General features: G+C 46.9%; 1 protein-coding gene across 7 annotated transcripts in view; it reads right to left on the bottom strand.

Annotated features, from left to right (window-relative positions):
* Positions 1–9,658: 9,658 nt before the first annotated feature.
* The window catches only part of RASAL2 (RAS protein activator like 2), a 162,572-nt gene continuing 145,360 nt past the window's right edge, over positions 9,659–26,870 (bottom strand). For 4 of the 7 annotated variants that reach the window (XM_021545893.3, XM_021545901.3, XM_021545904.3 and 1 more), the window contains 7 exons: positions 25,538–25,737; positions 23,447–24,299; positions 19,996–20,130; positions 18,709–18,911; positions 18,208–18,295; positions 16,336–16,366; positions 14,209–14,453 (listed from right to left, as the gene is read on the bottom strand). In XM_021545893.3, coding sequence (XP_021401568.1) covers positions 14,323–14,453; positions 16,336–16,366; positions 18,208–18,295; positions 18,709–18,911; positions 19,996–20,130; positions 23,447–24,299; positions 25,538–25,737 — 1,641 coding nt within the window. In that variant the 3' untranslated portion in view covers positions 14,209–14,322. Of the gene's footprint in view, positions 14,454–16,335; positions 16,367–18,207; positions 18,296–18,708; positions 18,912–19,995; positions 20,131–23,446; positions 24,300–25,537; positions 25,738–26,870 lie in introns of all 7 variants that reach the window. The other 3 variants (XM_077785289.1, XM_021545899.3, XM_021545896.3) reach the window with 3 other exon arrangements.

Raw genomic sequence — 26,870 nt, forward strand, 5'->3', positions numbered from 1 at the left:
TAATTAGATGCAGTGCCTCATTTTCAGCTAAATACTCAAAAACATATGCAAAAGTTGAAATATATTTTAACCAATGTCTGTTGCATGTAAGCAAAGCTGTGGGTTTTTTTCCAGTCTGAAAAGCTTCCAAACCTATTCACTTCAAGCATTCCCTTGTGTGTTCTCTCTCACCTACATAGAGAGGGCCATATTTATTTTCATTTTAATAATATTTTCACCACAAAACTGGTTTGATATGTTTAGCTATCAAACTATATCACATTCATCAATTAAGGCTTGGAAATGATACACAAACAACATGAAAAAAAAAATGCAGCCATCTTTCCTTCTCCCACGCAAAACCTAAGTTGTAAAACCAGAATTTCACGGTATTTTGTAACAGTTATTTAATTTTTCAGCCCATCCCAGATCAAACTAGTTTTATATGCAGCAACAACTTGTACAATTAAGTACAGCACTGCAATGTTTTCACTCACAGGAGAAAGGGAAGTAGCCAATGCATGGAGGCTCTAGCATACACCTACCACTGCCAGTCTGGGAAAAGGGAGGAAAGCAAAGAACAGGTTGTTGCTTCTGTTCCATATCAGTTCAGTGGGCATTTTATCATCAAACCCCTCAAAATCTGACCCCTTGTTATCACAAATGCACTGCCAAGGGAGTTTGTGAACCCTCTGCTTTGAAATAACCCTCCCTCCATCTGTGCCCATCTCCTTACCTTTTGGGTAGTGTTGTTGGTGGCTTAGAAGATTTTTGTCTACTGAAAGTATTTTTACAGTGCAGGAATTTTATTTTTATGGAAGGTGGTTCCCCCCCCCCCCCCCCAGACTCTGCAGGGAAAACAAAATCTGCAAGAGATGTGACAAGCAAATTTCTAAGAAAAAGGGTTCACTTTACAGCTAGAACAGTTATTATTTCAGTCTTCTCTTTCCTATGTCACATAGCAAAACCAGAAAAATATTTTGGGGTTTGCAATTTAGTCATTAGCAGAAGCACCTAATTTCTGGCCTTTCATTGAATCTTTGGCCAAATACAGCCTGATGTACTTGGAGTTCCAAATATTGTTTTAGCACTCAGGAGAGTTTTCAGGGAGAAAAAGTATTTCAGAGCCCCTCACCTTCCAAAAGATTACCACACCCACAGTTCATATTTCAATAAAGTTCTATCAGGTAGATTAAACCCTGGGTAGAAACAAACATTCAGCTGCCAAGCATATAACTGTTAGACCACAACAAATGAGAAAAATCTCTGGCTTCTACCAAAATCATTGGCTGAGGGGCAGAAACGCTTTGATATTTTTATGAAACATTAACCTTCAAACATAATTACCACAGGCACTGAGGTTGCACCTGATTTTAGCTGCACTGTTGGGAAAATTGCTGTAGAAGTGGCCTGCAGGGCAGGAACGTGGCAGGTAAACACAAGCAATGTCTGCACAGAGATAATGGGATACAGGGCAGCAGGAAGAGCATAGCTTCAGGGGATGGAAGTGCTGCCACTAACACTTTCCACATGCCAGCAGAGGTGATGGTGACTTGGTTGACATTGCATGAACAGTAATCTTTGAAAATAGACACTCTGAAGCATAAAGCTGAACTGGGGAACATTAAACCAATGCTGTCCCTGCTAAAATCTTGTAATGCTAAAACCATTTCAGTAGCAGAAAAAAAGAATTTAGCTAGATTTACTCTGAACATTACATTCTAGTTGTACATCTACATTCTACCTTGAGATCAGAGATAAAAGGATCAGGTATTTAAGTCTTTGCAAGTTTTCCATCCCTATTTTGCAGATCCATGAGTTAAGGAAGAGGCATAAGCATCCAAAATCTGGTGTGGCTACAAGATCCTTATCTCCTGCCTGCATTATCTGGTGTCTGTAAAAGGCAGTGACTGTCTGCTGTGCCTTCTGAAATTACAATGAAGCAAGGGACAAGACGGGACTAAAAATCAGTTTCTTAAAAATTCTAGACCACTGCACTATTCAGTGCCAGCACACTTAAATGTGTATCAGGACAGTATCTTGCCCAGAGTGATTTCTTCAAGCATCTGAAGTAGACTGATCTATTCAAATTCCCTGCACTTCACCACTCAGCCTGACCTTTACAATCAGCTCAAAAGCATTCAGAAGGTGTATGCAAATATAAAAGATGTAATTGTTGGAGCTTGTATTTCAGGGAATGCAAATAAGAGCAGCATGGAAGGGGGCCAGGCCTATTTGGGGTGTGATTTACAGAAACAATTGATGTGGAAGATTCCAGCATTAGCAGGCACAAGAGAAATGACAGGGAGCCAGTTTTGAAAGGCAGGAATTTCCAAGTTCTTCTGGGCCTTCCAATTTTTTCCTCCCTGGGACAGGTTTTAGGGGGTGTGCCAGGGATGAAGGGCCCCAGCTTGCACCATGGACTGGGTTTCTGCCACCATAAAGCAGAAGCAATGGGTTGGCTTTAGTGTCTCAGAGAGAATGTTACCAAAACAGCTTCTCCAACAGCCCACTGAACCAAACATAAAGGGTTTTGCTGCTAACAGCCACAGCTGTGTGTCCCAGGATAGTGCAGGGATAGCACAGTATCCCTTGGGATTTGCTTACATCATCTCACAAATCTGCATGCTCTGATGACTCTGATAAATTTGTGCTTTAACCCACTAATGCTTCAGTCAGAGCTGAGCTTGGGGGATTTTACAGCACTATTCCTGTCTGCCTCCAGCTCCACAGGGGGCTTGTCTGGCTCCAGAACTGGGAGAGAAGCACCAGCAGGAAACACATGGAAGGGACATGTCTTACCTAACTTCTTGCCTCCACAATTCACAGCATACAACTCAGACAATCCCGAGTTTTGCTTCTCAGTTGGTTTTCTGTTCCTGGCAAACTGGGTGCCTGAAGAGGTAGAGAATACACCAAATTCCATGCTGGAAGTAATCGGTTGTGGTGTTACAGCTCAGCGTGAAGCCAAGGTAAGCCCCACAAAACCTCTGCTGGGAACATGGTATTAAAACCCTCACATGCAGATAAACTTCCTTCATTGAGGGCTGGATCTGTCCTGCTTGCCTAGCACACAAATTTTGGAGCCACAAAGGCCAATCCTCAGAGGATCCTGCCCTCTTGGAATAACACACCGAAATGTGCAATTAGCACTCTCCAAAATGTTGTCTGAGATGGCACAAAAGATGAGGCCCTTTTTTAGCCCTGTTTGCAGTGAGCAAAGCATCCAGCCCCTGTGACAGCAGTTAATTCTCCTCAGGATTTCTACTGACACATGGGAGAAGGTAAAATCCCTGCTATGTGAAGCAAACTTTGATTCCTGCAAAGGAGATGCAAACTGGGTGGTGCTGCCATGGCTCCTGTCTGGTTTGCATGGCTATGTATGGAACAGCCTTTCTGTGCCTGCTGTCTGTCTGATATGCCAGGTGGGATTTCCTCATGCATTTCTGCACAATGAATCCTAATTACTACATCCAAACCCAGTCACAGTATTATTACTATATGGAGTTGTATTCTACATGACTGTCCTTTCAGTACTTCCCTTCATTTTTCCACAGCTGAACCCTCTTCTTTTTATTCCAGCCCATTCAGTTAATTTTCCAAGATGCTCTGGTTCTCACATATTTGAGGATAGCTCCCAAATTTGAATCCTCCACAGTCTTGTTAGCATATCCATGCTTTTTATCCTGAGGTCAAAAATCAATAAATGCTAATCAGTGTCACAGTATATATCACAGCTGAGACAGCCACAACACATATAGTATCACCATACAATTTCAGAAAGCTTCAACCCACACAGAGCACCACCTTACCACTCCAGATGGCTTCAAGCATCAGCCCTTCTTGTTCTTTAGCCCAGCCTTTTATCCCCCTCATGTTGATGCATTTCACCTGTGTGCCCTCTGTTCCCTTTTGTGGTTGCTCAGTGCACCTGGGCACTGCATGGCTCATTGCTGTCAATGCTGCTCACCTGTTTCTCACAGCTGTGAGAAACATCCATTAGGGTGAGGCTCCACAGCCCCGATCCAAATTACCACAAACTCTGCACCTGCAAATCAAGGTATTGGAACTGCATTTTCTGACAATTTACTACCCTCCTTTCCAGAGAGATTCTTACCTTCCAGTCTGGTAGTGATCTTCTGACCTCCACTTAAAACAACAGCTTTCTATGTCTTATCCAGGATCTGTCCAAAGCTGAAGCAGCAAGATCTGCTGCAAATCCTTCATGGGGAACACCCCCAACTCCCAATTACCACTCCTTGGTCACAGAAACTTGAGGCTCTTTACTCAGAGTCTCAATGCTTGACCTTTTTCGTTGGGGAAGAATTTGCCAAGGAGGAGTATGTTCCATGGTGAAGAGCCTTCAGAAATAAAAACATGGAGGCTACAGACACCAATATTGTCACCTCTTCCAGAATTAAGATCTGATTCCTTGAAAGCCCAGGTTCAGAGTGAACCACAGCGTTCTGTGCAGCTGCTTGACAGCCCAAGAGAGATCCTTCACCATGGTTCCTAGCAGCCAGCTTCCCCTACATGAGGCCCTGCTGCTGAGATGGGCTGTCCTGCTCTCTGTGAGCACAGACATGGGTTTCCAGCTCATCCCCATGGATACAAACAAAGTCTGTGATTATTGCTCTGTGTCCACTTCTTTAAGTAAGCTTCTTTATTTACATCAACATGTTATTGCAAAACCATTAATCATTAGTTCACTTTTCCTAGTAAATATCACTTCTGTGAGTGAAATATTGCAGCCCAGACCTGTGGGTAGGAAGGAGAGATTTGTTTAGCTGGGCAGCACCTGCTTTGTCCTGCTTTTTATGTTTTTAGTTCTTCAGTGGGACATAAATTAAAGGGCAACACGACTGGGAAGTCTCCATGGACACCGTCACAGCAACAGATTTTGATGTGGTCTCAGAGAGGTCTGGAGTTAGCAGGGATGGCCTGAAGCTTTCAGGAAAGATGAGCATTCTACTGACAGCCATTCCAAGTGGATTGAATTGCAAATGTTACTGAACCTGTTTGCTGATAAGGCTTGTAGCTCTCTCAGCATCTGCACAAGTGTATTTTCCCAAGATACTCTACATACTTGTTTTTCATGCTGATAAGGGAGTGGTGGTTAAGGAAACACTTGTAGCAATGAGTGTGTTCATGTCATGCCTTCGTAGGAATCATTTATCAAATTCATTCCAGACTCACTCCAGTAGAGGCCCCTCTGATAGCTGTGACCCTTAGAAGCCAAAAAGTGCAGCAGGAACGTGAGAAATGAGGAAAAACTAAGCACCGGTGTGGTATGTACTCACCCACTACACTCACAGCTTTTAGAGAGACTAAAATGAAATTAAAATCTTGCAGGTTCCCTGTGGAGCCCTGGCAATGAAAACACCAATCCTCACATGGAAGAACTAGGTAGGTTGAAATAATGATGCCAAAACTTTTGATTCACTTCATTTTCTCCTTTCCCATGGGGAAAGCAGCCAGCCTGCCACAAACTGGGCTGGGCCAGATCCAACTTGATCCAACAGATTCCAGGTCACTGGGCTCCTCCAGGTTTTCTATCAGGTGATAAAAGTATCACCACTGATGAGCCCACCAGGATGGTCTCTTTATGATGATGCACATCTCGCCTTCAAATCCCTGATGAAAGTCAACTGCAAATGTCGTACTGGAAGGTATAAAAACTTCATTGTCACTTTAACAATTTCAAATTATTGATTGCATCCAGCAGCCAAAGTACCAGCGCTGATGCTCCAAAGACTGTGGGAACCTCGTGCCAAGGAGTGCAGTGAACATATATGGAGCAAAAATTGCTTTTAACGTTCAGGGTAAGGGACAGGCCAGGTATTTAGTATTTATTGTCCCAATCTGTAAGGGCATCTCTTGTTGGGGAGCATGAGCATGAGACCAGGCCTGCCCCAGTGAAAGAATAAATCAGCGCCAGTACAGTCCTACACCTGGGCACACTGCAGAAAAGCTGTGAATCCAAGAAAGCTGCACAGAACCAAATCACCGTGGAAAAACCTGCTCAAATCTTCACATCCAGAACCAGCCAAATACTTGGATCCTGAAATCATCCTGAAATCAGATGCCTGCGTATTTTTGACTCGGGGACTATCTGAGCTCCTCCCTGAGGACAAATCTGCCAAAGCAGCTCATTCCTGCCCCGCAGCATTGCAGCCATTCCTGCCCTGGGCTGAGGGCAGGGCAGCAGCTGTGCTGCCACCAGAGCTCCTGGTGACCCACCCAGCTCCTCTGGGAGTGGAGTGGCTGCACTCTGCAGCAGCTATCAACTGATGAGGTCATTTTAGTAATTTCGAAAGGCACTTGAAAAGCACCGTCAGCACTATTGACAGTGAATCATTCTTTTCCCCCAGGGTTTCTGATCTCTGGGATAACCACTGCTGCTTGCTGTGAACTCCCCAGGTGCCCCTGACAACTCTGAGCCTCTGTCCCTGGCCAGGGAGGAGAAACCCTGCAGCCAAGTGGGAGCAGCAACTGGGGAGCACATCACCACAGCAAACACCCTCAAGAAACCTCCCAGACAGCAGCACATGGGCAGGGCTCTCACAACACCTGGGAGTGAGCAGAGCACTGCTGTGGTGAGCTGTGAGCAGGATCGAGGACACGGATTCCTTCAGCCTTTCCCTCTTCCCCTTAGGCACACGGCTGACTCCAGCAGTACAGCTGTCAAGTAAGCAGCTGGGGCACATGGACCTTCCATTTTAAGATCCCTGTTTTCCCAAAGCCACAGTCTGGAATTTGCCCACAGGGAAAGTCTTTCTTTCAAAAACCCCCCAAAACCAAAAAACCCTAACACAAAACAAAACAAAAGCCCACCCCCCCCCCAAAAAAAAAAAAAAATCCAACACAAAACCCCAATAAAAACCCATGACAAAAGATAGGTAACTGAGGGAGCAACAATCTCTCTGCCTTTCAGTCAACCTCAGAGAAGATGGCAAGTATTTTATCCACTTTTTTAGCCTTACTGGTTGCTGCAGCAATGACTTTGTAAATGCGCCCCAGCAGAGGACAGATCCTGGCATGACAGGGAGCTGTCACTCAGTTTCCCAAAGAATGAGAAAAATCTGAAAGCTCTACTTAATCCCATTTATGACAGGTCTCTATCAGGTCTAAGTTCTTCTGGCCTACCTGATCCTAATAACCATCCAACAATATAAATGAAATTTTTGCAGTACCTTCTGGTACTGAGGAAAAGGGAAGTCAGTCCTCCACCAATCCTTCTCACCAGGAAAGTCCTGAGTCCTGGAAAAAGTCCTTTGAAAGTGCTGAGGGAACCAATGCACACAGCAGTGTCACTCAGGAACAGAGCTTTGAACTGTGAGACACAGGCCATGATCCACACCTGAGGTCTAGGGAAAAGGGACTTGTTCTAGGTACAAACCCAAGGGCAAGGCCCCGTGCCCAAAGGGATGTGTGCTCCCAGGCACTGCAGCTAACTGCCACAGTAAATTCTCTCACTGGTAAGAACTGAAATCCAGCAGCATCTTTTCAAAGCCTTCAGAGAACTGTTTTTTACTGGACATTCCTAGTTTGTGTCCCTGGAAAGGGCAGCTCCTCCTTTCAGAGATGCTGCTGGCTCTGCAGCAGGACGCTCTGCACAGCACTGGAATGCTCAGGGAGTCACAGCCCCACTGCCTGACAGGGCAGGGCAAGCCCTGTTCTCTAAGGGGGGAAGGGCAGATCCTCACAGCAGCCCTTCCAACAACAGGAAAAATCCCTAGTGGAGTTTCAGGTAGGGTCCTGCATGGATGGTCCATGTCAGACCCTCGTAAAGGGAGGGAAGGGCTGAGTAACTGCATCCTGTAGTAACTGCATCCTGCAGCTCAGGTCTAACTCCTCCTCCCTCACTGCAGGCAGAACTTGCACCTTGGCACACAGAGCAAGTATTGCTCCCACCATCTTCACCCTGCTACTAACAGAAACCTGGACAGCAGAGAAAAGGTGGTGAGAAATGTCACTCATCTCTGTGCAGGTCACTTTTCACTCTGAGTTACATCCTGTCATCACTGTATCATCCTTCACTGGGGTCAGCACTGGGTATTTGTGCCTTGTGGCCCCCTCCAATGGTGACACAACAGCCCTTTGAGTCCCATCATAGTGTGAAAGCTGGGAAAAACTGGGAACACCTGGAGGGTGCTGGGAACATCCATCCTGAGTGCCCTGCTCCTGCAGCCACAATGGAATCTGCAATATTAGTAATAATTCCTTCCATTTCAGCCCAGGCTGCTTTGCTATTGAGCTGGGCTAAGGAGGGTCCTGAAAAGTGGTCTCAGGTCCACAGAATTCACATTTCCAATCACATCAGCAGGACAGAGCTGAGTGAGGACAACGAATTCATGCTGGCTGCAGGAAGAACAGACAGGTAGCCAGGTTTCATGCCTACAACCAGGATATTTGATCTACCCCTACAGCAAAAAGCAGGAATTTAATACATCTTCTGGAGACATGAAGATATTTAATCTGTGGGACCAGGAGAAAGGTGAAGGGCAGCAATGTGAGATGGGTTCTAGCAAGACCAAGGACTCTCTTCTCCTCACACTCATATCTCAGCGTAAGCAAATTGCTATTCCATCTGCTAATGGATCTAAGCAACAGCTGCTGCTTAACATAAAGCAGCAGCACACATCCTTGGAAATCAGTCAAGGTTGTACACTTGCATCCTTTGGGCAGAAGGATTCTTGGAGGGGCGATTCTCCCAAAGAATTTCCCAAGTGAACTTGGGAAGAGTGGCAGGACAGGTTCTAGATCCCTGAGCGCTCTGTCCAGAGTGGCTGGAAATGGGAGAATAATTTGCACATTCACATACAGTTTTACACATGGAGTAAAGTGAAATTCAAAGCCCTCTGCAGGATAGAACACCTAGGTTTGAGACAGAAAAGTCTAGACTTGCCCCAGTTGTTGCTGTATTATCCCAGTGCCATGCAGGGGCTGGAGCAGAGCACACGGGGCAAACTGGCACCATGGGTATGCTGTGTGCATCCTGCAGGCTTGAATCTATGGAGAAAGAATAATTCTGTGAAATGCAAATAAAGAGACTTTGCCAAACCCCCCCCCCCCCCCCCCTTCAGTATGGATTTTACACTCAGTAAAACCTTCACTATGGAAGGTTTTCCCATTTACTAAACACAATATTTCATACACATATGAAGAATAAATGTAAACATCTTAGAATCCAGCATCTGCTGTGAACCTATAAATAATATCTCTTTGCATGTCCATGCCTCTGACTCTGCATCTTTGGGCTGCTGTGTGAGAATGTGTGATTTAGGAATGGTCTGAACAGGAAAACCGGGCTGAGCACATTCACTGGTCTGATGTGAGGGGAATAACCATGGTAATTAATGCACAGGAACTCTTTTCACCACTCAGTGAAAAAGCCCAAAGCTAAAGGAAGCAGAGAGCAGTTCTCCGTGCCTCCACAGCTTGTCGCTCTCTCACGCCACAATGCCAGGTATTTCCCAGCCTCAGGACGCAGGAACTGATCCTGTTCCCCTCCCCGGAGCCCTTGGTTTGCTCAGGCTGCTCCAGGCGGGAGCTTCTCTGTCCCAGACATTTTGTCACAGTGGGAATTCCTTCCCCTCCACCCTCTGCATTTACACGAACACAACCCGAGCACAGGAAAGAGGGGGACTTTAAATCAGCCTAAGTTTACCAAGTCCAAACTGTTTAAAGTTAAAGTTTATTTGTATTCTTTGTAGGAATATCAATAAAAGTCCTCAAATGTATCTATATCTGTACATATTACAAGAACCTTCAAAAATTATTCACAGAACAAAAATAAATCTTCTTTAGAACAAACCCAGGCAATGAAATGCAGAAATGGATCTCAGAGACCAAACAGTCCAGTGCTACAAGCATAAAAATACGGCTTGAAAAACAAGTTTATTCCTTTTTAAAGGTGTACTTTGTTGAAATAAAAAATAAATTATTTAGAGCTATCACTGTAGAATAGTTCTGTGTAGTAACACTCTTATTTAAGGCCCTTGAGACAGAAAATCTATTTTTGCAGGTAGGATTCCTGGCAGGCATGATCTGTAAGGACATGCTCACTCTTCTGGGGGCTAACTTACTGTGGAGAAGGAAACACTTAAAAACATCACCCTAAATTTTACCCTTTTTTCTCTGGCAGATCATGCCCACCACTGATGGAAATGCACATCATGGTTCAATTGGGACAGGAATTGTTCTCCAGGAATAACACAGACATTTTTGCAGAACACAAGCAGAATTCATCCACACAAGTAAGTATTGCTGACACATTCCATGGATGTGGCTGTAAAATTCAGGGACTTCCAAGTTAAAAGCTGGTGGGTTTACACAAGCATCAAAACATGAAATGAATATATCATAAGGGAAAAACTCACAGCCAAACCAAAGCAATTACATGAATGCAAAATAAACCCCACTTCTTTGATGATTTATTAAATGGATAAAGAATTTATTAGTGGATACACCTCATAGTCTCTAACTAGAAAATACATGCATCCCTTTCCATGCTCCTGTAGATTCCCTGCCTGAGTCATGCCACTGGAGAGGAATGTGACAAAATGTGTAGCTGTATGGATCTGTGCTTTTGTAAAAAGCTGCCCATTTCAGATACACCGGGGAAGTAACAGCTGGTAATTCCTAGATGTGAAATCTATTTCGCCTAAAAACAAAACAAAAAAAGGCCTGAATTCCTACAGTTTTAAAGAACAGGGATTTACAGGTTGCTGCCTATGCCATGCTCCCTCTGTCCTCTCAGAGCCTGTCCCTTGTCACCCTGCCCACCTCACACTGCAGACACCACACACAGCCTGCCAAGAGGTCACACACAAGAGGCTGCTCCATCTCCCTGTCCTGCTGTGCTGGCCTCAAGCTTTTCCTGAGCACTCAAGGACCCCAGGTGGCTTTGAGGTTTGGACAGAACCCTCCTAGAACACTACCAAATGTGGCCAGCACTTTCCTGTTCAGTCTGAAGAACATGAGTATTCCTTCAGGCTATCCAATATTTCCTGCACTACTTCATCTGTTCCCCAGTGAGAGCAGCAGCTCCTTGCACAGCATTAGACACAGCCATCAGCCTTTGCTCAGAGTGTGAACCCAAAGCCAGCTCCCCATCACTTTTTACTCCCTCAGAGTCCACTGGCCATGAGTCTAAACCCAAACATGATCCAGCCCAGGCAGGGCTCCTGCTCCTGAACAGACACATGGTTTAGTGCCACTTGGATTTTATCAGTCTGGACAAAATAGAAACTGGCATTTTCACATATTGTCAGCTTGAGGCAGCTGAAAGTTTTCTGGAAGGCTGCTTGGTAACAAACTAGGAGAGACAGCTGCCTGCAGGACTCGGGAGCAGTGTTTTGTGCTGCAGCAGATCAATTCCAGTCTTGCAGCACTGACTCTGCAACCTTCACCCCTCCAGGGTCTGCAGGCAGTGACCCCTCGGTGGCGGAGCTGGAGGAGCACGCCTGGCACCTAAGGGTAGAAATTGGAAAAGCAGAGAAACAACCAGCCTAGCAACGAGCTCTGAGACCATAGAGAGGGGTCAGGCTTTGAGAGAGCTGCTGCTTCTTCCTACAAGCATTCTTCAAGCTTGAGCAACACACAGAAGAAGGTACAGTATTAGAATGATGCACTACCAAAGACCTCACCAATACTGGGACAGGGATTATTTCCCCTCTAAAAGTGCAGGCTGAAATGCTGCCCCTATTGCAGAAACCAAAGTGGACACCTCAGCCCTCAGCATCAAACCACACAGGTCAGCCAGCAACCTCTGACATTACCAGAGCACCGGGGAGCTCTAGGGAAAGGTTTCCCAAAGTGATGGTGGAATAACTCTCCTAGAATACATCTGCTTCTGCCTTGTTCTGTCAGTGCAGCCCCACAGGAACTCACACCTCGCTCACAGCACACCCACATCACCTGCATGGTGCCACAAGGGAGCAGTTCACATGCCCATCCCAAAAGGGATGGGAACATGTTTCCCCATGCTACAGCTGTGCAATTACAGTACATGGCTACAGGGACATGCAGATCCCAAAGAGCCCACAGAAAGTGTTTGTGTAAAAGAGGCCCTCACGTGACAGCTCAGCACAAACTGGAGAAGTTGCTACGGCTGCAATGCCTGAAGGGAGAAAGGAGAAACTTAAAGGCACAGTTTGAGGAATAAAATATCAGAGGTCAGCAAGGATCTAGAGCTGGAAGACGGTTTGGAAAGTATGGAAAAGTAACCATTGCTGAGCCAATGCAGAGCACAACCCCAGGTGTGTCAGTGCCGGTGGCACCGAGTCCTGCCCGAGCAGCCGGAGCAGCTCTGATCCCAAAGAGCCGAGCAATAATCCCAAATCCCAGCTCGCTGCAGTGCTCCAGAAGGCCTGGCTAGGATTGATGCACACACGTGCTACAGCACAGGGGTCTCTGCACAGATGCACAGAACACATGTGGGTAGTGATGGCAGCTTGAGCATCGTCACACCAGAGCACACACACTGCTCTGCCACCTCCTGCATCAACCACAGGGCTGGGAGGAATTCATTTCCAAAAACCAGGCAAACCTGGCAACAGACACCAGGTCTGGGTCTTGGTATTGCCAATAATTCATCAAGGTTTTGTCTCAAACTGAAGTAAACTTTCCCAATTTCCACAGCAGGTGTGAATAGTTAGTCACACTGGCTGTTATCAGCATGTTTCTGTAATTAACAATTTCAATCAATGCTGCAATAATTTCATTTACTTTAAGAGTCTGAGGGCTAGAAAAATGCACAGCAAAAGCTGGAAGTAAAAATTCACACTTAACTCCAGAATCTGGGATTTAAAAAAAAACCAAACCCTCTCAGATTAAATATTGTGGCACTTGATGAAATCATGAGAATTGACAATACCAAGCCATTTACTGTTCATCTGTTACAGGTTGTGAATGTCACTATCTCCCAGGAGAAGGTCACTTAGGAGCGATATCCCATTCACACATAGTCTGGAATCATGCTTCTATGAAACACAACTGAAAGGAATTGGAGACAAAAGCTTAGTCAAAACTCCTGAAAAGAATGGCAGTGTACAAAACTTAAAAAAAAAAATCCCTTTAAATTATCCAGAGAAAGGAAAATTTCAGCAGAAATGGAAGATCTTTCAACAAAGGTGCAGAAAGCACCTTTCATTGGAACTACGCTGGTTAAGCAAGTGGCTGAAATAGTGAAAATAAGCAAGCATTAAAATACAGAAATCCTCTAGAAAAAGGGACTTTTGCATATGGAATTTCCTGTGCTGGGCATGGGCACCCTTTGGTTAGCCCTTTCCCGAGAGGATTAACCTATCTGTTCCTGATGGAGAGCAGAGAGGGAATTCAGGGTGCCTCTGCAGGGGGTGTACAGTGGGGATTGGCTAGAAATCATTAAAAAAGTATTTACAGGTCTGTAAATCCTCCAAACAGAAAATATAAAACTGCATCAGAACTGGGGTAAAAAAGAAAGAATCCTACCACAAAATCCTGCAGATTCCCTCTGTCTGACAGGAAGCCTGACTGTGCAAATTCCAGGAATCCAGCTTGCTGCTCCCACTTTGTACCTTCTTCAGAAAAACTTTTTTATGACAGAGTCCTATTGGAAGTAGGTACGGGACACAGCAAGAGCCTGTTCTCTTGCTAAAACGTTTGCTATCAAGTTTGCATTCAGCTAAGGGCCAGCTGGGGAAGAGGGGAATAAACCCAGCTGGTGAGTTTTCCTATGGAATTCATTTCACTCCATTCATGTCCTTTTATCAGCCAGTTGCTGCCTCAGCTCACCTGCTGCTCACCTCTCTCACCCAAAACACACACGCACACACACTCCCCTCTTCCTCCTCCCAGGACTGCAGTGCTTTCAACAAGAGAAAAACAACAACAATAACAACAACAACAACAACATAATAATAATAATAATAAAAAATAGCAATAATTAAAAAATCTACAGTATTCACTTCCTTTTGGTATATTACATTGGCATTTTCTGTACACAACCAAAGAGCTCCCTCTATTTACACAGTGATCCACAAGGACTTATTCTGGGGAGCCTATTTCTCCTGGCCCTGAGTGGGGAATTAAAGCCCACCCTTCAGAGTTGCTTTTTCAATTTTATTGAATGTACAATACTATCTTAAAAGATTTTAAAATACAATTTTAAAATACAATTCTAAAACAACTTTAGAACAATTTTCAAACAATACAATCTTCAAACAATACAACTTTCCTTTTACAGAAGAACTATGTGCAACAATCAGTGACGGTGAGGGGTCTTGGCTCTGCTCCGTCTTGCTCTTCCACGGAGGTGGTTGGCAGCACCTGCAGAATTAGAAACTGCTGTTCTTAAATTCACCATTCTCCGTGATGGAAAGCTTGGGAGGGTTGCCATTCCGGACGTGCATGGTGTAGCGCTCCTTTACCTGCGTCAGGGCACTCATCAGGCGCGTGTTGGCCGAGTCCAGGAACACGATCCGCTTCTCCTGCAAAGACACCCCACAGCGTCAGAGCTGCCGCACGCCCGGCGCCCTCGCTGGGAGCGGCCTGGCTCTGGGCAGAGGCAGCTGGGCCAGTGGTCCCTGGCGAGATGGGCTGGCTGCCTCTTTCTGTTTTCGGGGTGCCACGGGCTCCTCTGCGGCCGCTCCGGCCCTCCGGGGCTTTTGGTGCGACGAATCCGAGTTACAGCAGGGAATCGATCCGGGTATGGAGGCTCCACCCAGCCAAGCAGGGTTTTGCCACAGGGGAGTGGGAGGGGGTCGGTGTTAATAACAATGGTAGCCAATTTCCATATTACGTTTTAGAAGTACGTTAGAAAAACAGAAACAGGCAGCAGAAAATAAAAGTGGTGGTGGGGGGTTTTCATCTGGCAGAGAAAAGTGCAAGTGGTATCTGCCGACCATCATCTCTGTGCTTTGGATGGAGTGTGCTCAGAGTAAACTCATGGGATGCTTGAAATAAATAAGTAAATAAATAAATAAAAATAATAAAAAAGCAGAAAATGGCAGCCTGCGGTGACGGTGCAACAGCAACACAGAGAAGCAGCAGCCAAAGCTAACGCTGAGGGTTACTGGAGGTGAGGGGGAGAGGGCACTGTGGGTGGAGGGGAGATGCCATCGACAGAACACAAAGAACAAACATGGAACACGCTGCTCCTAGACCCATTCCAGCTCGGGGGGCTCCACGAATGCTTGGTTGATTGTCCTTGCACAGAACGTGCCAGCCTCTCTCGGAGCAGACAGCTCAGGGATGTGTGCTGTTAAATTGACATGACCCATCACCAGACCCAGCCTGCTAACAGTGGGATATCTGCAGTGGGATACAGCACTGGAGGGGCAAGCCAAGGAGTTGTTGGCATAATCAGAGATGACAATTTCCATCTTTCCCCCAAAAAGCTAATAATAATGCAGCTGCAGAAGGCAGTGCTAGAGATAGCAGGAAGGTAACTGTGCTCTCCATGCCACCAGCTGATTGGCTTTTGTTCTTTGAGAAGGGAAAATGCCTAATTTGCTCAACCAAAACAAGTTGCACATGGGAACTCTTCCCAGTCCAGCCCATTGGGAAACAAACTAGAGGGGAAAATGATGCATGCGAGGCATAAAGATTAAGGAACTCTTCAGACACTGCTCAGGAGACTCACGTGCTAGCAGAGCCCCTTGGGATTCAGATCCCAGCACATCAGTGCGTGCCACAGCACCAATTAGCAGTGTCTGCTTTTCTCAGCAGGCTCCCCAACAGGGGTGAGTGCTCAGGTGCAAAACAATGCAGAATTAAACTCCTGCTTCTGTTACAGCCCTGAAGATGCCGAGCTCTGTGTAAAGCCAACAGAGGAAGAGGAGGCACAAGGCCTGCCTTAGCCCTCATCCCAGTCCAGCTGATGGGAGCAGAGAGAACACTGAACTGAGGATTTACAAGCCTTTTCTCCCACGCTGAAATGAACCCTGCAGAACACAACTGCCTCAGAAGAATGTGCCCCTCAGCCAGGCAAAGCTTCTACTCCTCTGACTGTATTTCACCTGGAACACACAATTTAAAATGAAAATTTTCCTTCTGCAACTTTTCCTGAAAAATTTTCTAAAAAAAAAATCTTTCCAAAGAGTTGAAAATGAAGGGCTGGGTGTTTCCAGACACTGCTGAGCACTCACTGAGCCAGTCTGCAAAACAGCTGGAAACCCACACTTGGAAAATCAATCTCACAAGGTTGGTGAGTAGAGGCATCTTCTCACTGAAAGGAAAATTGGATCTACCAGGCACGTATCTAACTCACTCAGGGCACAGGGAACAGGAGGAGCTGGAATGGGTAGGAGGTCAGTGTGCTGTGCCAGGACTGGGTACTGCTCAGCTAGAGAACTGATTGGGTTTACTTGCCTGTTGGAATTATCTCATCCCCATTTATGACCTGTAATTTAACACAGTGCAGATGTCACTTGCAATAGCAACTGGGCCAGTTCTCTTTGCAGCTGTGCCGCTCCGAGGAGAGAGTCTGGCCAGACCTATCCCTGCTCAGGCACCAGAGCCAGGGGAACAGCTCGTGTCTGTGGGCGTGGGGGCAGTGCTGGGAGCTGCACTGCATCCCTCAAACCATCCCAGGCTGGTGTCCCTAAGCACAGGATCCCAGGTCACTGCTGCTCCTGGCAGCCTTTAACTCTTCACCCAGGCACGACGAGCCGGGTTTCAGCCCCACTCGATGGATCTCACATAAAAAACCACCTTTCCTTTTCTAGATATTGAAGGAATCAGAGTAAATAAAATCTTCCAAGCATGACTTCAAGGGATTGCTACAGAACCCAGCAGACATCTAGGCTCGCCTGGTGAGTCTCTTCTGAACCTTTCACCAGTTTCCTGCTCTGCTCAGGTACTCGAGGAAGGGCAGTGACAGCTGCACTTCCCCCATGCACTGCCTGACAGTGAAGCAGGTGAGGTTTGCAGTGACCTTTCCTGACCAGGAAAAAGAGAAATCATTAATGCTGTTTTGCTCCTGTTTTTTCACTGGTTTCCACCACAGGCGATAAATGCTGCATCACTTGATGAAGTGTGACCAAGAACTACACCCTTCCTGTCCTGATGACTTGAAGGTCTCACAGGTCAGCAGTGGTTCCCTCTGCCAGCTGGTGACACAGTGGTCCATGCTCTACCTTGCCAGCCCATAACCAACACCAAGGCTGAGAGCCTCCTGGCACACACAGGTAACAGGCAAGTTTCTTACTCAGTCACAATCTCTCCCCTCCAAAAATCACTTTGCATGTTTGCCCTTCCACCTTCTTGAGGCAGATGAAAAATGCATCCATCCATTTCAGAATTCAGCCTGCTGCCTGGATGAGCTGCCATTCCATGCTTGTAACAACAGGATGCCCTGACTGTGCCTATCTCCAAAAAACACAGCTCTTTGCTGCTTTACATTTTCCCTGCAGTTCCACAGAAGTTCAAATATTTCTAATACCTCAGTGCCATGTTTAACCATGTTCAGCTGAGACTCCCACCACCACTCTTTGTGCAGGAAATAACTTAGGTTATTCATGAAAAAATTATTAAAGACAGTTTCCATATGGAACTACTGAAAAGCCCAGAAGCAGGAAAGAGACCCTCCAGATGCAAATACCACAAACATAACACTGCAGGCAGATACAAACCAGTCCCGGGTTCTGTTGTGGGATCAGCACAGACACAGAGGAAAAGCTGGAATGACCCCACAGGATACACCCACATGCAATTCCCACTAGGTTCCCCTCCCCACAGCTGCCCAGGGTGACCGAGGTGGGAGCTGCAGGTTTGTGGGAAATGGGCATTTCCCCAGGACTGCCAGGATGTCCAGTGGGGTGAAATGCCACACGTGACATTCCCAGGACAATGCTCCATTGCAGCATTCTCTTTCCTGGACTCCACTGTCCAAAGCCATGCTATTGCTGGCACAGCTGAGATGCATGCACATGGCAGCTAAACTATGCTGGGGTGGGGCACAGCTTCCCCAGAGGTCCCAGGTCCACACTTGGAACATCTACACAATGCACTGCTATTCCTTTACTCCCTTGGGATCTCACAAAGCAGCAAAGGTTTTGAAGATGTGATCAGTCTTGGGATTTGTTGCCAGGCTGCCTCAAAGCCCAGTTGTCTCTCAGAGGCAATAAGTGACACTGGTGGCTGATACAGCTCAGAAGATAGAGAACGGTGCTGGGGCGGGAGAGAGGGGCCAATAACAGGTTCTACACACAGGTTCTGGGAGATCCTGAGCTCTTCACCTACCTGTGCATCAATAATTTTCTGCTTTGCATCAATAACTGCTTGCATCTCAGCGTGATCCTTCTTCAGCTCCTCTTCAACAGCCATGAGTCTGATGGGCAAAGAGAGGGACAAATTAGGATAGGTCAATATTCCCAAGTGTTTCAGGTACTCTGGCCTGTTGGTTTGATTTCTCTGCTTCTTCTGGCTCTCCAAGAAAAGAATTCTACTACTCTCAGGAAAGCTTATCTCTCCATCATACACTCCCCGTTGCTCAGCCTTTTTATTTTCAGGATGGACACTGCCAAAACCTGCACTGCTCTGAAAAACTAATTTAATGTACAGATTCCAAACAACAGCAAAAATAGACCTAGACTCAGAGACCTAAGTTGAAAATTCCTAAATATTTTCTTTTACCTTCTTGACAATCTCAGGAAAGTTTCCACACCTGCATGCCCATTTCTTCAGCTCCAAGCATAGAGTGGCACAGGGGAAAACCCAGTCCCGAGCTTTCCAAAGCCTCACCTGCTGATGATACTCTTCATCTGGCTGTCCTTCTCCTCCTGCTGCCTGCGCAGCCTGTCCTCACTGTCTTCCAGTCGAGATTTGTAGTCTGTGAGCAGCTTCTGCATCTGCTGCTCCTGCACCAGGAGCCGCCGCTCGTACTCCTCCAGCCGGCGGCTGGACACGCGCAGGCGCTCCTTCAGCTTGGCGATCTCCTGCTCGTACTGGGGGTGCCAGATTGCCAGGTGCAAAGGAAAAAAAGGAGGAAATCAGATCCCGATAATGCTCTGCTGCTCTTTAGGGGAGTGGTTTTTTTTTGTTGTTGTTGTTGTTTTTTGTTTTGTTTTTTTTTTTTAAATAAAAAATAAGGTGATTGAAGTAAAGGATGTGAGAAGCAGGGGCGACTGTAGAGAAGGAGCATCCAGCTGCTCCCATGCTGTGGGTATCACTCTGCAGTACAATTCCAGCAGTAGGAGGGCTCTGACATGGCTCCTCATCCTTGACTGGTCACATCCCGCCTTACTCCAGACTCCAGCAGTTCTCAGGTAGATGCTGCTAACAGTGCTCAACTGCAGAAAGGGCCTGGGATGCCCAAACTTACAAACCCAAACCTGTGTAGGACACGAAGGTCACTCTTCAGGACCTAATCAATCAGGGTGGGTCAGAGCAAACCAGTCACTGCAAACCAGAGCCTGTCAGGCTACTTGGCTGAGCTTTTGTTCTTGTTACTCTGGGCAATCATTTCTGCAATAGTGCCATGAATCTCAATATATTCCTTTGTTTTGGGTTCATTCACCTTTCCTAACAATCCTGTGTTTCTGTTTCTTTGTCCACTAAATGTTCTGCTCACTCCCTGTGTTCTCAAAATACCAGATCTCTTACACAACAACTCCATCCCCACAGCAACACATGGCTGTATAACTGTATTTGGAAAAATGGGATCTACTGAAAAAAACATACACTTTCAAAAACCGATCATGCAGATTTCTGTGCAGCTCAGAAACCTTGCAGTACCTGGCTGACCAGCATTTGCCTCAGGAGAAGCCCAAGACAAAAATCGGACTGCTGTTACTGATGAAAGCTGAGCTGTAGCCCCTGCATAGTCCCTGTGCATGTCCTAAGATATGCTCAGTGCATAAAGTAAATAAATGTAGTAAAATAAAGTAAATCCCGATTTACTTTATTTACAGAGTTAGTGATCACTATAACCAATATAACCTGTGTGAGAATGTGTGATGCTGTGACAGCAGGGCCTGAAAGTCCCTCTGAACTCGCTGTGGGGTGCACAGTACTCAGAATCAAATCTACCTTCTCAGCATGCTTGACTTCATCCAGGTTCTGAGCAATGTCCTTCTTGGTGTCCTCGTACTGGCCATTGTTGAACACCCACGCCGCCGTCCTCTCCACCGGGGACAGCGTGGCAGAGTCCACTGGTGACTGCACCTGGGGCAGAGACACCTGGGTGTGAGCATCCACCAGAGGAACTGCACACAAACCAACTCTGACATCCAGCTCAACTGGAGGGGAAAGATACCCATGGATCTGGTGCCTCAAAGAATCCCCAGAAGGTCTCCTGCAGGCATACTCCAACCTGCCTTGACTTTGGACCTACAGCACCTACCTGAATCCCTCTAAAACCAATCCACTTTAGAAATTTTTTTTCCTCTCCAAGTGAGCTTCTCTCTGAAAATGCTGTTTCCCAATCCTGTACACATCCACGTGTTCCCTTTGCCACACTGTCAGCTAGGCTTTCTCACCCTGCCACCTCTTGCACAGAGAACACACAGTGACAAAGCTCTGCTCACAGCGAGCTCAGGTGAGACAGGTTGGTTTCCCTGGAGTGCAGAGGAGCTGAACTTGGGAGCAGCTTCCTCAGCCAGGTTGGGACAGACTGCAGTGGAGCCTGGGACTGCACAGCCTGGATCTGGGACAGCGTGGCAGGACTTGTTGTGGCAGGGACGTGGGACATGATCACAGCAGTGCCTGCCAGGTTTGGATGGGCCAGGGCCAGCTGAGCTGACTGGGAGAAATGTCCAACCTCTTTGGAAGCTCTCTCTCTCCTCTTCAAGAGAATCCAAAAAGGGAGCCAAGAAAAAAGACAAGAAACTCTCTGCCTGGCTGGAGAAAACATGGCTTACTATAAATTCCAAGCAATTTTCATGGACAAAGACAAGTTTATAAGCGCAGGAATTAGCATAATTACTCCTGAAAGAGCAACATTGTCTTATGTTTTTGAGAAATGCAAAAGATCAACTTCTCCCCAGCTGCAGCTTCTTTTTGTGCTCAGGCAGCCCTTCAGCTCCCTGCCTAGCCCAGTGGTGCACCCAAGTGCACTGTGCTCCCTGGCTGGATCTTCTGAAGCCCCAGTCTCAGCCAGGAGCTCTCCATGGGGGAGGAAGAGCTTCTTTAGGAGTCAGGGATCATGTCACCCTCCTGCTGTGTTTCTCCTGCTCAGGAGGACAGGGCTGGTGCTGGCTCTGCTCCCACAGCTCAGCTGTCCTGAGCAGCCATGGGCACTTCCAGCAAGGGAAGAAGCCTCAGCAGAAACATAAACGCAAAGAAAAGGCATAGGAATTAGACAAAAATTCTTGGATTTAGGCAAAGGCCTTTTGCCTAGAAGGAAGTCTTCACAATAAGAAAGCTAACAGCCTCTTAGGTGTAGTGTGGCAGCCTGACAAAGCTCATAAATTCAGATTTTTTTGATGGCATTTGTTGTCAGGCAGCCAAAGCAAGGGAGTCCATGGACCATGTGTGGCTGTGAATGGCTGGAGAAATCAGGAACAGGACGGATGAACACTGTCACCAGCCACTGGAGCTACAGGGGACTCAAAGAGCAGAAAGGTGACTATAAAGTACATCCCCTGCCCTGCACCAGACTGCTGAGCAGCAGCAAACCTGGCCAAACAAGTTTCCAAGTGTAGGACAGAGTATTTCCAGCAGACAAATTGTGGAAACTGTCAAAGACCAAGTGGATGGCAAGTCACACATGCTAATGGGTTACAAGTTATTCTCTAATAAAGGGCAAAAAAAGAATTAGTCTGCTAGGATCATGTATTAATTCCCCTCTTTGCCTCTCTTCCAGAGGAACACACTGACATTTCTGTTCCCACCTACCTCCTAAATGGAAATGGAAGGCAAAAAGTGACCTCTCCTAGCAAACAAAGGGCCCAGCTCTATATTCAGAAACAAATGGGACTTGTGGAGAACAGAGTCTAATAATTATAACGCCCACAAAACATGCCTAGAAAGAACATGCCCAGAAAGAACATGCCCAACTTCTCTTTTCTCTTTCTCTTTTTTAAACAAAAACAGAATTCCACAAAAAGATTTGCAATTAAAAGCATGCAATGGAATTTGCCTTGCAAAAAATGTTGGCCACTCGATTTGGCACCATTCAAGACACTGTTCATGGGTGTAGGGAAGGAGAGAACAAATTGATTTCTCTGAGTAAAGCAGGAGCAAGTACTCTAATGAATCCAGTGGAAATAATTAGTATAGAAAGTACAGTGGGAAAACAAGTGGATGCACATCCCCTTCACATTTATCCTTGTTATTGGCCTAAAATGTGCTACCAGAACCACACAAGGTTCTGCTTGTATTCCACAGAAAACCCTTGACCTAGCCATGCCCCTATGCCCCACACTTCAAATAACAAACAATTACTTCTTTGGGTATCACTAACTTGGCACACTAAGCTTTGGCTTGTGATTCAGTGTTTCTGTCTCATACTTCAATGAACTTGAGGTATCAATGTAGTTCTGAAGCCCTGATTGCTCCTGATTTCCCAGGCATCACCCAGGTTTTCCTGTAACATTCAGGAGTTTGCCAAGAAAGCTCCACTGTCAGGGAACACCAAAAAACCTTGGGCACAGCAGAGGTTGTTCTGCCAGCTTCACCTCACAGCCCAAAGCCTTCCCCCTGCAAGAGCTCTGACCTGCAGATCATGTTTTCCACCTTCACTGTAGCATTGAAATATTCACTTCCTCTGTAAAATTAAACTAATTTAGGAAAACATTTTCATACACAGCAAATCACAACATGATTGTTATTATTTTTTAAAACAAAAGATGGAAGGAATGTTGGCTTTTTGACAGGAAAACCTTGATTTATAGTTGCCTAGGAGCAACTGATAATGTGCAGTAAAAGTTGGTAGATATAAGCACTCCCTGCCACAAAAAATTTGCATTATTCATAGTTTGGGATGATTAATGAAAAGCAGCACTTTTCTGAGGAACAGCAAGAGATTGCTTCATCATGGTGAAATATGGATTTCTCCACACTTTAGACAACTGTGCTTATTTGTTATTTTGGCAGCAGTTATTCTGTGATGTTTTATCTTTGTTCATTTCGAGGTAGCTCTGCTTTTAAATTAGCACCACAGGGCAAACACAGTCTCACGTGGTGATCTGAACTACCACTACAAAGCTGCTTCTGGTTGTTTTTTCTCTTTGTATTCAGGGAAATTTTCCAGTTCTGTTTCTTTCAGCAGGTTTCCTGCTACCTTAGTAAATGGAAAACAGTTCTTTGTTTTTCTTTAGATTTAGTACAAAAGCCTCCCAGTGGCACAGATAAGGTGGCTTGCCAAGCTTGTGAGGGTGACAACTATGACTATTCCTTACACTTGCTACTGGCCACTGGCGTAAACGCTGCTACTCTGGATTCAGCTTGGATTTTCAGATTCAAGGTCAAGCAAGCTTTGGAAGCCAAGGAGCAATAAGCTGCACACCACAGCAGAGGCCCGGAGGCAGGACTTCCTTACCTGCTGCGTTTGCTGCCGCTGAATGGCCCGCACCTTGGGGACGGGGCTCTCCCTGGAGGATGAGGACTGGTGCCGGGAGCGGCTGCCGTTCTGGATGGGCTCGGCGCCCAGGGCCCCCGAGGCTCCGGACACGCTGCCCGTGCTGCGCAGGGAGGGGCTGTGCGTCAGCGTGTGCAGCGTCTTGGCCCTGGTGCCCAGCACGGCTTGGTCCATCTTGCGGATCTGCGCCTGGCTGCTGCTGTTCTGCCGGGGCAGCACCACCGGCACGTGCTTGTCGGGGCGCCGCGCCGAGTCCTCGCTCTGCGAGCTGCGCTTGGCAGAGTCCTCCAGGCTGCTGTTGCTGCGCCCGCTGGGCTTGAAGTCCTCGCTGTTGCTGCGGCTGCGGGAGCTGGCGGTGCTCAGGTTCTCCGGGCTGGAGTCCACAGAGGCCTTGGCCGTGGGGGGGCTCGGGTTGTTGAGCTGGTAAACCGGGTTTTGGAACGAGAGAGGCCGGAGGCTGCCCTGCTGGTTCCACGCCGGGTGCAGCGGCCTCCGGACCTGGGGAGCGCTCTGGGGGGTGCTCTGGGCGTCCCACAGCTGTTTGATGTTGGCCACCTGGGTGACGGAGAGCTGGCTGCCTGCCAGGCGCAAAGGCACGTCGTGCATCACGGAAGCGGTGTCACCGTGAGCTGTGTGAGGGTCCTGCAGGTCCATCAGAGAGATGCTACGGCCGTTGGGCAAGACACTTACCTTCTCATCCTTATCTGAGCAAGTCATGCTCTGGGTGGATGCCTGCTGAACCAGCAGTAAGGTCTTGCCCCTAAAATGTCCATCTATATTTTCCTGGGTTGGAGACTTCATCTTGTTTATGTCACTGTGGAATGGAATGGAATTTGGTTAATTTTTGAGCAGCCAAGACCCTGAGAGATCTGTCCCAGAGAAGTCTTTCTACCTCACTTAACCTCCCCCCACTGAAAGCTTCAAGGAGCCAGACTTCCTTTTATGAGCTCTTTGTGTGCAAGTCAGAACACACTCTTCCTTAATTACCACTTATCTTGGAGAATTGTGTTTGATTCAAGAAGTCCTTCATCTTTATTTTTTTCCACATGTGAAATCTAAACCATTCCCACTAAATCCTCCCCCCCACCCTTAGTCACTTTTGTCTTTAGCAACATTTCAGATGCCATTTAATCCTTGGTCATTATGTAACGAGAGACGGGACAAAAGGAAATCGCCTCAAGTTGTCCCAGCAGGGATGGTTTAAATTGAATACCAGGAAACATTTCTTCACCCAAAGGATTGTCAGCACTGGCTCAGGATGCCCAGGCAGTGGTGGAGTCACCATCCTTGGAAAGTGTTTAAATGTGGCACACCAGGACATGGTTTAGTGGTGGCCTTGGCACTGCAGGGCTAATGGTTGGACTTGATACTCTTAGAGGGCTTTTCCAACCTTAATGGTTCTATGAGTCTGTGTATTATGGAGGTCTTAAAATTCAGCAGGAGTGAAGGCTCCTTCAGAGCTGGATTTAAGCTCAGGGGGCACGTGACAAACTGGCCCTTGTACCTGACAGCACAGGTACTGCTCTGGGCATGCAGCAGCCGAGCCCTTTGGCAGCTCTGCCATGTCACAGCTCCAGATTAACAGCTGTTACAGTGTGAGAAATGCTGCATGAAACACAGGAGGGACTATTTCTGCTTTCCACAGCTAATAAGTTTCACCTACAGCTCAGTTTTTCCATTAGCAGCCTGATGGCCAGAAGGAAACACGATGGCTGACTGTGCAGTGGGGCTGCCAATAAATCACAAAACTGTTATTTTTATCAGCTCAAGTCACTGATTCCCAGAGATGAGGTTGAGTCTTGGGTAAGTCCAAAGCTCCACGTGCTCAGTGCCACCTTGTGCACCTCCTACTGGGATGGTCTATTCCCTGTGAGAGAGGCCAGAGCTCCCCATTCCACAGCAGGGCTGGGCAGCAGCTCAGGTGATGAAGCCCCCAACCCTTGGAACCACAGAATGGTTTGGGCTGGAAGGAGACCTCGAAGATCATCTCGTTCCAACTCTTCACAGCTTTAACACCCCCACAGCTGCCCTCGAGCCCTGGCTGGGACGTACCCATCGCTGGGGTCCTCAGTTATCTTCTGAAGTCCCGAGGAGAGACTTCCAGCGACGTTTGGGCTGGAGCTGTGCTCCGTGAAACGCTTCAGCTGCTGCTGCGTGGGTGTAGGGCTGGTCATGGATTTTGTGATATCCGCAAGAATACGAGGGAGAGGTCCCAGTTTTGCCACGGTTGCCTGTAGGAAGGAATTTTCACCCTAATTGGATACAAGCACCACGACATCCGGCAGGTTTGGGTTTTTTTGGTACCGATGCACAGAGGCGGAGGGATGGAGTGGAAGGAAGGAGGGTGGGTGGTTGTGTGCGGGTGTGCCAGGATCGCAATGCAGTGTTATGGAGCAGCGCAACGACGGCGACGAGATGGATGGAGGAGACGAAACGGGGTGCAGCAGACATTGAGGAAAGAAAAGGAAATAGAAAAGAAATTAGGATTGACCCCCAAAAATAAAAATCATGCTCAATAAAACAAAACTACTGGCATTCCAATGCAAAACTATCATGCAAAGCACACTGGGTCCTGGGTGGGTGAGGTCAAAGTGAAAACTACGGCATCTGCTCATTGAAGGGCATTCAAAGGCTACAGATTCAGCTGGTGGGGGGAACTTTCCAGGCAAAGGGTGTCATGTGGTAAAGGAAATGCATGCCAACAGATGAGGGGGATCATGAGAGGATCGCAGGGGTTGAAGGTGATGGGGAAAGGGAAGGTTTTCGTTTCATAAGCCTTTCAGTTTTGGTATCCTACATGGATGCCGTCTCCTTTCGCACTGTTATCAACAATTAATGAAGCCATTCTTCCCTACCCAAACATGAAAAATAACTGCATGAGAGCAGCAGTGATGCTCATCCCAATATCACCCCATCAGCATGGGATGAAATGTGTGGCTCCAATTACAGGTTAGCTCAGTGCTGGCCAGGCTGAGGGTAAGAACAGCTGGCCTTCAGCAAGGAAGGCTGCTCCCCCAGGCCCTGGCTTCTCACCCCTTTGGGCCACTGCTGGGAGATCAGCTACAGGGCATCTCCAGGCTCCTGGGACTGCAGGAAGAAGGTGAAGGAGCTGCAGATTTATTAAAAAATTAAAATTCTGCTACAAAACCAATGTTCTTCTCAAAGATACCCTTGTTTTCCCCATAAGCAGGTATTCAGTCAGTTTGGCTCCAGAGAAAGGTCTCTTTACAGACTCTTTCATACAGCACTGTGGCTATTAAAATCTCCAAGGTGGCTCCTCTCATTATTTCCCAGTCATTCCCTACAGTAAAGCCATAATGCATGTAACTTTACCCCTTAATTCTCTTTTCAGGAAACGACTGTACCAGCTCCCAAGGGCTGCTAG

This window comes from Lonchura striata, chromosome 9, assembly GCF_046129695.1.
Source record: "Lonchura striata isolate bLonStr1 chromosome 9, bLonStr1.mat, whole genome shotgun sequence".
Lineage (NCBI taxonomy): Eukaryota > Metazoa > Chordata > Aves > Passeriformes > Estrildidae > Lonchura > Lonchura striata.